The sequence below is a fragment of the Paramisgurnus dabryanus genome, chromosome 4 (assembly GCF_030506205.2).
Source record: "Paramisgurnus dabryanus chromosome 4, PD_genome_1.1, whole genome shotgun sequence".
NCBI classification, from domain to species: Eukaryota; Metazoa; Chordata; class Actinopteri; order Cypriniformes; family Cobitidae; genus Paramisgurnus; species Paramisgurnus dabryanus.
The window spans coordinates 2849446-2861904 of record NC_133340.1 but is presented as its reverse complement, the minus strand read 5'-3'; the positions used below and the strand labels follow the sequence as shown (position 1 = coordinate 2861904).

The 12459-nt window shown below is 37.6% G+C and overlaps 1 protein-coding gene across 6 annotated transcripts in view; it reads right to left on the bottom strand.

Moving 5' to 3' along the window:
• Positions 1-12459, bottom strand: part of LOC135760578 (intersectin-1-like) — a 67358-nt gene that overhangs the window by 7075 nt on the left and 47824 nt on the right. For all 6 annotated transcript variants that reach the window (XM_065274596.1, XM_065274598.1, XM_065274597.1 and 3 more), the window contains 6 exons: positions 11566-11757; positions 4368-4489; positions 3634-3740; positions 3208-3391; positions 2579-2677; positions 2326-2493 (listed from right to left, as the gene is read on the bottom strand). In XM_065274596.1, coding sequence (XP_065130668.1) covers positions 2326-2493; positions 2579-2677; positions 3208-3391; positions 3634-3740; positions 4368-4489; positions 11566-11757 — 872 coding nt within the window. The remainder of the gene's footprint in view (positions 1-2325; positions 2494-2578; positions 2678-3207; positions 3392-3633; positions 3741-4367; positions 4490-11565; positions 11758-12459) is intronic.

Here is a 12459-nt window from a genome sequence, read left to right as displayed (position 1 = left end):
AAAGTGGTACCAAACTCAATGGAAAAGCTACCCAAGCCAAAGTAAGGTGAGCTGACGCAACCTGACCCATGGGGTACTATGCAATGGAAAAGCACCAAAATATATCCGTGCGACTTACGACTGGTTTTATGGTCCAGGGTCACATATGCACGTATGGTCGGGTTGCGATGTTTTTGGCGTTTTCTCCTGGTCCTGTAAATGGTATACAATATAGACCCGTTTGCCACAGAACCTGCATTAACGACGACAGTGGGGCTTTAGGCCTTAGTCAAACGGGTCGTCAGGTTTCATTTTCTCTTAAAGATCGGAAGGTGACCCTTATTTACCATATATACCCTCGCATTGGGCCCCCAATTTGCTAAATCCGCAACTATGGATAACATAATTATGCCACAATAGTTAGTCTGTCTGGAACTAAGCTGAGTTAAACCACATCACTGTGTGACACTTCAATACATATGAACGGCCGCTACGCTAATACGATTTTGTTTTTCTCTCCCTGTCTCGTCCTCGTTCCGAGGACAACGAGACAAACAGACCCAGTCCCGGTAGATGTGAAAGTCGGCACACCTCTGATCTACTGGCCGTCCTTCAACGTTATGCCCAGCTGATGCCTGACCAACGATCACCGGCAGAACCGCTTAATCTCCGCTAAATCTCATTATCCGTTCTCCCAAGGGTTTTTCCCTCCTAGGACTTATTTTTCCTCGGATAAAAGCACTGGGTTTTTTTTCTCCTAGGGGGTTTTTCACCCCGGGGAGGCAGCCTTTTTGGGCTTTACCTAGCTTCCTCTTCTATACGTTGCTTTAGTAATACGTGCACTTATAATATTGAGTCATAGCCGCAGCAAATTTAACTGCTCATGCTATCATGTATTTTGTTGTGCTATCTGTCGTTTTTCTGTGTTTTTCACTGCTTCTATTTATGTAAAGCTGCTTTGAAACAATTGACTTTTGTGAAAAGCGCTATATAAATAAAATTGAATTGAATTGAATATAGTATTAATGCCATTTCTTCTTTCCTGGTCATCCGGCATCATGTTTGACCACAAGAGACTTACATTTAGGCATTTAGCAGGTGCTTTTGTCCAAAGCGACTTACAAATGAGGTAACAGGAATCAGATTTTTTATTGTCTTGTTTGTGGTCCCTTAAATTCTGAAAATCTGATAAGATTTTACTTTTTTTTTGGGACCCAGCCTTTATGCTGGATTCACACCAAACGTGGTAGAGGCGGCAAAAACGGGCTATTTGCACGTAGTTGGACGCTTGAGTTTGAACATGTTGAGTTTACTCGCTTCATTCGCGCATGAAATTCTAGTCATTCGAGACATTTACACAGAAATTCGCATCATGGGAAGGTCTTCTGCTACTCCCCTCACTTCCTGTAACCACGTCACTACTAGAACAATTCTGATTGGTTAACGTGTCGCAATTTTCTGTCAAAGTTCAGATTTTTCAACTTGCGCGTTTCCCGCGGCAATGCTCAATTCGCGAATGAGGCGGATTCGCGTCTACCGCCAAACGCTAAACGCCTCATTCGCGCCGCGAGACCCCCAGACACGCGTAAACACGTCTTTACATTGACTTAACATTAAAATCACTCGCGCTTGACGCCTCTACTGCGGCTGGTGTGAACGCAGCATTAGTTGTTCCTAATGAAATTTCAAAACTGTTTTAAAGGTTCACCATGTAGATTTTTAGTGGCTTCTAGAGGTGAAACTGTGAATTGCAAACAATGCCTTCCGAAATGCATAGAGAAGTTACGGTAGCTGCCACAGGACAAACACGTCATTTTCTGAGACAACGTAGTGATAAAATGCACTCTATAGACGTAAACAAACGGCTTCACACCAAACCATTTGTCGCAGAAGCCCCTCCCATGACACGAATTTCTGCGTGAATGTCTCAATGACTAGAATTTCACAATACGAATTAAGAGAGTAAACGCAACATGTTCAAACTCAAGCGTCCAACTACGTGCGAATAGCGCGTTTTGCCGCCTCTACCGCGTTTGGTGTGAATCCAATGCTTAAATTGCGCCATTCGAGAATGAGGCGGAATCGCGTATACCGCCGCTCACTAAACGAGACCCCCAGACACGCGTAAACGCGTCTTTACATTGACTTAACATTATAATCACTCGCGCTTGACGCCTCTACCGCTGCTGGTGTGAACGCAGCATTAGTTGTTCCTAGTCTAAACAGACTTAACTATCTGAGAAAGCAAAGACAAATTAAAGTATAAAATCTGACATTTTAATATTGGATTTAAACCAAATCTCAGTATAAACAAATCGAAGTCTATGTGTGTCTGTGTTGTCATACCTCTGAAAGCCCCTCACATTGCACATGGGCCTGGATCCACTCCAAGCGGTCCGAATTTTCTTTCTCACGCACGCCTTCGTTGACCTGCGAGCACAGCTCCTCAGCCTTCTCCAGCGCTAAACGCAAGTGACTGTGGTCCGGATGACTCTCTGGGGTATTCTCTAAAATCTGCATAAGAGCACGAATGGCACGTGTGATAATGTTGCGGAATTTAATGTGATGATCAGAAAGACGTTGATGAGTGTGCACGTACGTTTTTGATGATGAGAGGGTACCGAGTGACTCTCTGCATGGGTTTGAGGAGGAAACTTGACAGGGGCATTCCCTTACAGCGAGGGTCCATCGCCAACCTCTGTAAAATATGCAATCAATAAATGTGACCCTAGCAATAACCAACAACAATACAATGTATAGGTCAAAATTATAAATTTTAATTATTTAATATTTATTTACAAAGATATTTGTAAATATACTACCATATATATATATATAAATATTTATCATTAGTAATATATTTTGCTAAGGACTTTTTGGACAACTTTAAAAGGCAATTTTCTCAATATTTAGATTTTGTACCCTCAGATTCGATTTTCAAATATTGTCCTATCCTAACAAATCATACATCAATAGAAAGTTATTTTATGTCAGATTTCAGATGAATGCATTTCAATTTCAAAGACTGGTTTTGTGGTCCAGGGTCACATATGTCTTTTCAAAGCAAAAACTTTAGGCATTAGGGCAGTGAACAAACTTTGGCACACAACCCATCCTGTAAACATTTTAGTGCGTCCATGTCATTTTCATGGTTTCAGCTGAAAACGGCCAAATGGGTTGGATTACCAGTTTAAGCTTGTTGCAGTATAACCACAAATGGAGTCTCACCTTAACAAACTCTTTGAATTCCGGCACCTCATCTGTTTTCTGCTGGATGAGGGTGGCGCCGTTGAGCTGGCAGCTGCAGAAGCGGATGTACGGCTGCATGTGAGGAAGCTGAGCTGTCAGGATGTCACCAATCATCTTCACCGGCATGCGCTCCCCTGACATCTTCTTTCTTACCCGCAACGCCCTGGAAACGGAAGAAGAACATTACGAGTGATGTAATGAGAATTATATGGAGATACATTAATTTTATTTTTTAAAGATGTTATGAGGCTATGAACTATGAAAGTTAATTTAATGATGGACATGCTGCATTAATAAATTCTAAACCAAAAAGCAGGATTACAGGCAGGGGTTTGTTAATTGCATTGTGACTAATGATGAACTCCCTTAGAGGACAGGACTTAGATTAAACGGCAGGTGGCATACTTGAGCAGCTTGATGTTGCACATGATCAGCTCTTTCCAGTTGACGAAAATCATGGCCACCTCCTTCTCCGTCAACAATTCGGACTCCAGCAGAGGCTTCTGGAAGGTCTGGAAACAAACCGGAGCTCATCACTCAATACTTTGTAAAATGTACTATCAGTGTTTTTTGTGTGAAATGCAAGAAACACAATTTAAATAATAATTATTAATCTTTAAAAGAATCAAAATAATCTATAATTTATATTTAATAAATAAATAATAATAATTTGCAAAAAGAAAGACTAGAAAATGAGTCTTTTTTTATGAGCAATAGAAGTTTTAGAGAGTGACATTTTTATGCCAATCACAAAAAAAGTCAAATTTTTATCAATCAAAAATATCAATCTTTTAATCACTCCATACTCATATAATGTAGATTAATGTATATACTGTACACACTATATTGTAGATAATGTTTTAATGACATCACCTCATTCCTACACTGTAAAAATTCCTTGTTGCACAATTTTTAAGTTTAATCAACTTTGCTTATCAAGTTGCTATTCATTATAAAAATGAAGTTTAAATAACTTAAGCTTATTCATCTTTATTTTATAATTTATAGCAACTCCTCACCAGTCAAGAAAGTTAAAATGTTACATTTAAGTAATTTTTACAGTGTACTAATTATCTTGCATGACTTTAATAGACTGATCATAGTTAAACAGACCTTTAAGTCATCATTTCGAATTTTACCTCAGTGACCAGCTGCAGGTCATTGACATAGTTTTCCTCTGTAACAATAAGCTCATGAATGTAGCCCTGCCTCTTCCTTTCCATCGGGGTCAGCATGTCGAGAAGGTGCAGATCCGCACACCCTGTGAAATGCATAGACAGTCCAATTTCACACGCTTACGTAAAAAGTTGTTGGTCAATTTTGGTGTAGATAAAAATCAGGCTTAAAAAAAAATATTACTTACAGTACTGTGTATTTCTATATGTGGGTGATTATTGCAGGTACATTTGGTGTCCAAAGTCAATTTTTTAGTTTTTTTTCAAATATAGATTTTTAATAATTTAAATAACTTGGTACTCATTATCATGGCCATAACAATATAATACTGTCTGTAAAAGTATCTCATAACTGAAAATCATGATTTCCTGTTGTGCGAATTAGTCAGGATCAGTTCTGTAACTATTAAAGGTAGAGTAACAGTGTTGACAATATGTACTGTAACAGAACTGACAGTCATACACTGAGAAACACACACTCGTTCTTCCGCTCTCTCACACTCACACAGTAAAAAGTAAAAGTTGGTTCAACTAAAAACATTACTTCAGTTTTTCAATATAAATTTTCTCACTTGTGAAATTTTCAACGTAAATGATTAAATATTTTAGGTGTTAAAACCCTTAATGTTCACAAAAAGTGAGAAAATTCAAGTTGTTAAGACTTAATTTTTTAGGTAACCCCTAAAAATGTGATTTTTTTTCCTTTCAATTGAAATTTTCTCACTTGTAAAATTATCAATTTAGGTTGAAAATGTTTGGGGTAACACTTTACGGTAAGGGTACATAAATTATCATGAATTCATGAATGGACTAAACATTACTTGACGCATTAATACCTCATGAATTATCAGGAAGTAACACAAGTTCAAAGTCTTCCATTCATGACTTTACGGAAGAAAAACTAATTAAAGGTCACAAGACTTTTTTAAGATGTAAAATAAATCTTTGGTGTCCCCAGAGTACACACGTGAAGTTTTAGCATAAAATACCATATAGGTAATTTATTATAACAGGTTAAAAATTGACACTTTGTAGGTGTTTCATTTTGGGTGTGTCCTTTAAAATGCAAATGAGCTGATGAAATGAAACACTAATCGCGATGATGGTGGTTTGTTGCAATTGAAACTCAATTGTGCTGTGAATTATTTTCTCTTTCTCTCCGCATTAAATGGCTGTGCTGTGGTTGGATAGTGCAGATTAAGGCCTAGTCCACACGGACACGGGTATTTTTATAACCGTGAGTTTTTTCACGCGGTTCGGCCGTTCGTCTACACGAAACCGCAGTATCAGGGCACAGAAACCGAGCATATTTAAAAACCCCGGCCAGGGTGAGCTTTTTAAGAAACCCCGGTTACAGTGGTGTCGTGTAGGGAGTAAAACCGGGAGTTTTGCCTTGCGACGTCAGAGTGTGCGCCGTTATCCACTGTGTTTGACGTCAAGATTGTGCGCCGCTGACTGCTTTGTTGATGATTCTGTGCAATGGCGGACGTATCTTGCTAATAATAACTGTGCTAACAGGGCTTCTAACATGTATACAGATAGATGCTCAGTTATCTCACTATATTGCGGAACACGATTTGGGTTATATCCCCGCCTGCTGGTGTGGCATGCTCTTGACAGCGCTTGATAGCGTGCTTTTGCTTTATCGTGTGGATGGATATTTAATTTAAACCGAGCATGTGTGGACGGGATTTTTTTTTAGGGAAAACTCCGGTTATAAATATACCCGTGTCCGTGTGGACTAGGCCTAAGGGACGTTATTATCATTATTATTATTATAAGAGCTCCTTATGACATCATAAGGAGAGCCAAACTTCAATGACCTATTTTTTCACTTGCTTGCAGAGAATGGTTTATCAAAACTAAGTTACTAGGTTAATCTTTTTCACATTTTCTAGGTTGATAGAACCACTAAGGACCCAATTGTAGCACTTAAACATAGAAAAAGTCAGATTTTCGTGATATGTCCCCTTTAAGACATTAACTAAGATGGGTACAGCATCATCAACTATGATTTATTATGTATGATCATGATATTTTCATTAAAGTATTCAAGTGACTAAAAGTGTGTTATTTAAAATGTCGTGACATTTTATTTATTTCAAACATTTACTTATTTTCTACTATCTCTTGGTAGGGTTATCCTACTTGAAAATAAAGCAGTAAAAGTTAAACATTGCTTGGCTTGAAATTTCATGTTTATATTCATGCATTACACGGTTACCTCATCATTACATTGCTCATCAGTGTTTCACAGGATCAAGTCACCACTTCAGTTAAGGAGACAAACATACGATAAAGTCATGATAAACTAATCATTAGTTAATTATAACAACTATATTTGAATGTCAACAGAAAACATGTGCTCGGTGCAGGACTTTTTGCCAATTTTGGGATCTGCTTTTACCTACAGGCTACTATTAAGAAGACATAATCATGCTTGATAATTTGGATTTCATAATTAATGAAAAATATTATTTCTTACCAATAATTGAAATACTGATATACAATTACTAACATTTATGCATGCATGAGGTAATGTACTTTTTTCCTTTAACCACCAGGGGATATTAAAGGGGCCATGGCATGAAAATCTGACTTTTTCCATGTTTAAGTGCTTTCATTGGGTCCCCAGTGCTTCTATCAACGTAGAAAATGTGAAAAAGATCAACCCAGTAACTAAGTTTTAGCAAACCATTCTCTACAAGCACATGAAAAAAAGAAGGTCGTTGAAATTTGGCTCTCCTTATGATGTCATAAGGAGCTCTTATTATAATGATACCACCCCTTAATCTGCACTATCCAACCACAGCACTGCCATTTAGTGCAGAGAAAATAATTCACAGCACAATTGAGTTTAAATTTCAACAAACCACCATCATTGTGATCAGTGTTTGCACTTCATCCGAACATTTGCATTTTAAAAGACACACCCAAACCGGCCATTTTTGCCCAGACCTACAAAGTCTCTATTTAAACATGTTATAATACATTATCTATATGGTATATTGAGCTAAAACTTCACATATGTGCTCTGGGGACAACAAAGATTTAATTGACATCTTAAAAAAAATCTTGTGACATGGCCCCTTTAAAACCGGTATTAAGGCGTCAAGTAATGTTTAGTCCATGCATGAATGTATGCATGAATTCATGATCATTAATGTATTCTTACCGTGAAGTGTTACCAAATGTTTAAACATTTTAGGTGTTAAAACCCTAAATATTTATTAAAAGTGAGACATTTTAAGTTTTTAAGACTTATGAAACAGTCAACACTGTTACTCTAACTTGGTAACAGTGTTTGACAGTAACATAAATGACACCAATAATCATAATTTTCAGCTATTAAAGGAATATTCAATTTTCTTTAAAGAAAAATCCAGATAATTTACTCACCACCATGTCATCCAAAATGTTGATGTCTTTTTTTTTGTTCAGTCGAGAAGAAATTATGTTTTTTGAGGAAAACATTGCAGGATTTTTCTCATTTTAATGGAGAATGAGCCCAACATTTAATACTTAACTCAACACGTAACAGTTTTTTTCAACGGAGTTTCAAAGGACTATAAACGATCCCAAACGAGGCATAAGGGTCTTATCTAGTGAAACAATTGTCATTTTTGACAAGAAAAATAAAAAATATGCTCTTTTAAACCACAACTTTTCGTCTAGGTCCGGTCCAGCGTGACCTAACGTAAATGCGTAGTGACGTAGGGAGGTCACGTGTTACATATATAAAATGCACATTTGCGGACCATTGTAAACAATAAACTGACACAAAGACATTAATTAGTATCAGTTGACATACAACAACGTAGGAACGGTCCTCTTTCAACACACTTGTAAACACTGGGGCGGAGTTTCGCGTTCGTCCTCTGTGACCTCTTGACGTCATGACGTATTGCGTGGGGTCACGGTGACGTATCAAGACCGGATCTAGACGAGAAATTGTGGTTTAAAAGTGTATATTTGTTATTTTTCTTGTCAAAAATGACAATCGTTTTGCTAGATAAGACCCTTATGCCTCGTTTGGGATCGTTTATAGTCCGTTGAAACTCCGTTGAAAAAAGCTGTTAAGTGTTGATTTAAGTAATAAATGTTGGGCTCTATTAAAGTTCATTAAAATGAGAAAAATCCTGCAACGTTTTCCTCAAAAAACATAATTTCTTCTCGACTGAACAAAGAAAGACATCAACATTTTGGATGACATGGTGGCGAGTAAATTATCTGGATTTTTCTTTTAAGAAAATGGACTAATCCTTTAAGACACTTTTTACAGAAAATATTATATTGTTATGTCCTGCAACATCTTGAACATGTACGCATGCTCAAGAATTTGTCTTCTGTCGTACTTACCCAAGCTAACTCTTAAGAAAATACATACGTTATTACTCAACATTAAAAAAGGAATTTTGACGCTTTTGAGAACGACACGAAAATAATTGAACAAGTCTGCTGTTGCCATGAAGTCCTTTAATGGTTATACATCATTTTTTATAAAGATGGTATGACACTTTCATTAAAGCTAGAAACTGTTGTACATAGCTGAGTTCATAACTGTACATTCATTTTATTTTCGATAAAATGCTTTCATAACCAAGTACAATGGTTAATGTTTTGGACATCGCTTTGAACAGATGCATTTCAATATACAGTATTGCAGATATTGGATGGTAAGGAAGCATTTGTGCTTCTGTAGTCCGAGGATGGTGGTTGGTTCATTTAAACGGAAAACAAACAAACAAATCGTCCAGTAGACTGATCATCACAGTTGCGACCGACAGTCCGTTCACCCAACGTTAAAGCAGCGATACTTTAACGCGGAGAAACCACACAAATATGAAATAAACTTGGATGGAGTAAAACAGGAATTTATGACTTTGTAATTACAATACTGTTTTGAGGCAGATAAAACGAAATAAAATTAGTTGCCAGTACAATGTTAAAGCAGCATAAATTAAATCCATGCTTTTTAACAAGCATTAAAAAAAAACACTGGATGATCTAAAGACCCTAATCTGTTTAAATGAAATTCCTTGTAAACTCCTATTAATATATAAGCATTTGTGATTAAATGATTTTAAGCTTTTATTCAGTACATTAATCCTCACACTGATGCCGTTCGTTCCATTCAATAGGTTTAAGCATGACAAAAGAGTCAATTGATTCAACTGAATAAAATTTGGACGTCCTAAATGATCTCTAGCTAGTTATAAAAATAGTGAGTTGTATTACGAACAACTTGAAATATAGTGTTCTCCAAATAAACGTCAACATTTCAAAAATAATTGCAAATTCGATCAACACAAAGACAGTAAACCATAAAAGATTAAAGGATACAAAAGCATTCATTCATCTACATTGGAAACACAATTACACATGAAATGAACGTTTAATGCGCAAAAATTCAGATCGCTCTGCTGAACAGGTTCACACTCCCAATACAACGTGTGCGTAACGCACATCTGTCCATGTACCATTATCCTCAAGTGGCAGTTGTGCAGTTTTTTTTGGTTTGCAACACCAAATCTCAACCCCGTCACACAGACAATATGAAACGAACATTAATAAAACAAAAAGACTACCAAGCACACATCTATTCGTCCATTGTTTTGGTATGAACATGTAACAGATGATGACACAGAGAGGCTTATGATTGGACAATGGACTGATGAGTCCATCCTGTCCATCAAACTGAGTGACAGCACCTCTATGTTCTGAAAGGGGGGGGGGGGTAATACACGAAACAGTAGTTTTTCTACACGACGTCCATGCATGTCCGACCATTATTCTTTTAAAGTAATCATTCACCCAAAAAAGAAAATGTAGTCCTTTTTAAGACCCTCTTTACTCCAAATTTGGGTGAAGTATTCCTTTAAAGATATTTGAGACACATTTTGGCATTCGAAATGAAAAAGTATGACCTTTAACACACATATTTTGATATTGGAATCGGTCGGATATGCCATACACATCGCGGTCTCAATTCCACACATTGATGAGTTTGCAATGACACTGATAACAAGCACGTTTGTTCCTGCACCCCGGTTACGTCATGACTCATGAATAGTGGGTCATTCTGTAGTGCTAAGGTCCAATGAGGAATCTGGGAGGGGGGTGCATTAGTACGATGGAGATGTGAAACTTAATACTGAATGGAACCATATTCCCGATTGGTCGCTTCAAAACGAGGCGGGGTTTTGGGACTAGATGACAGAAAGCCACAAAAGGACCCACTATCCAGCACTTTTTTATTCGATTAGTGCATTTAATTCATTCTCTATACAAATTCAGTGTGAATGATTAAGTTCATGAATTTGTCCAAAGAAAAGGAAAGAGATCCTTCAAAATGTTAGGCATTCTTGTTTATTTAATTGCTTTAATGCGAAGGAGGCCGGCCTGCAATTTTGGCGAGCGTCTACGGTTCTCAATATTGAGGTTAACGACTGCTCTCTGTAGTATTCGTCTCTTCTGGCCACAAAGCCAGCTGGGGGCAGTCACATGATCAATGTTCCATCTCCCATCATCCCGCTGGGCACAGTTTAAGGGATAGTGGGTCGCTTTGAGGACTTTCAAGGCTGAGTGGGATATGGGCAACATAACAGTCCTAGAAAGAGGAAAACACAGCACATAAGCAAAAAAAAGGAAAAAAGAAAGAAAAGGAAAGAAAAAACACAATGTGCAAAAATCTTTACGAGCTAGGAGAACTAAATGGACTCTGCAAGACACTTTCACAGGACGCCACAATGACAAGGACACTAGCATGCAGGCAAAGAGATAGAGATGAGGTCGTTCTACGTAATGCTCTACAACATGGAGGTGAGAGGTTGCTTGGAGACAGGAAGGGGAGGGGCTTCGGTGTGGCAGAGGATAAGGACCGGTCTGTAACTCCACCGCACCATGAGGACAGAACTAACTCATTTGCTAAAGCTAACTTTGAGAAGGTCCTCAAAGATCCTTATGGAAGTATTAGAGACCACACTGGCACGGGGGCCATGCTTTTAGCCGAAAGCTTTAATTGTAAGACGCTCTCGGGAGGGGGAAATGAAATTTGAAATTTACGAAATATTTGTAATTTCACTGTGCTAGACAAGAGATTAGAGCGACGTTTTGCCTCTTGAGTGTGTGTTTGCGAAAGTGTTTAACAGTCTGGACTTACATTGTTGGCTGGGGTCAGTGTCGGTGGTCAGCTTGACGTAGTTGGATGGGAAAAGTCCGACGGAACCGTTCAGCTCCCCTTTCCACCAATCGGGATCCTCTCGGCTCAACACGTTGATGATTTGGCCTTTGCCAAAAGGCAGCTCGTCATCGTTCTGCGCTGTGTAGTCGTACATGCCAATCACCTGGCACACTGTGACACGCAAACACAAATGAAAAAGGGGTCAGACAAAAGCAAAATACAAATGATTAAATATATAAGGGATAAATCTACTTCCACAAACGACGAAAAACAATGCGTTTCATTCACAAAGCATGCGTACGTACAAATTTGTGCATTAGATGTGCTACGGATGTTTTCACGAACAAATGGTGATGCAACAAAAACTTTCGTGTCAAAAATTCTTCTAAATGTGCGCAAAAATTCAAGAAAACCTACAACCACTCGTACGCAATAATCACGTCGTACGCTATAATCAAATATACTAGGCTATAATTATAATAATTGAAATATAAAATTTGGATAATATTTTCTGTATTTTATATTATTATACATGATCTATATTATTATTATATACATTATATTATACATTATTATAGCCTACTTATTTTTTCTACACATATAAAGAAGATAATGATAATTGCGCGTAATGACAAATCTTCACACCTTCCTTCCTCACTTTTTAAATCTCTATATGAAAGCGTCAGCTTAATGCCTAATGTAAACGCCATGTAAATGTAATAAGAAGTCCAAACGTCAATCATTTGATCACCTGTCTGTTTTATTTTAGATACAGATGTGCGTCTCTGTCATGTTATTTAAATGTCATATTTATTAACGCATCCAATACTTATTTAATGTTACTCCGGTCGGTGGACAGCACTGGATATCTCC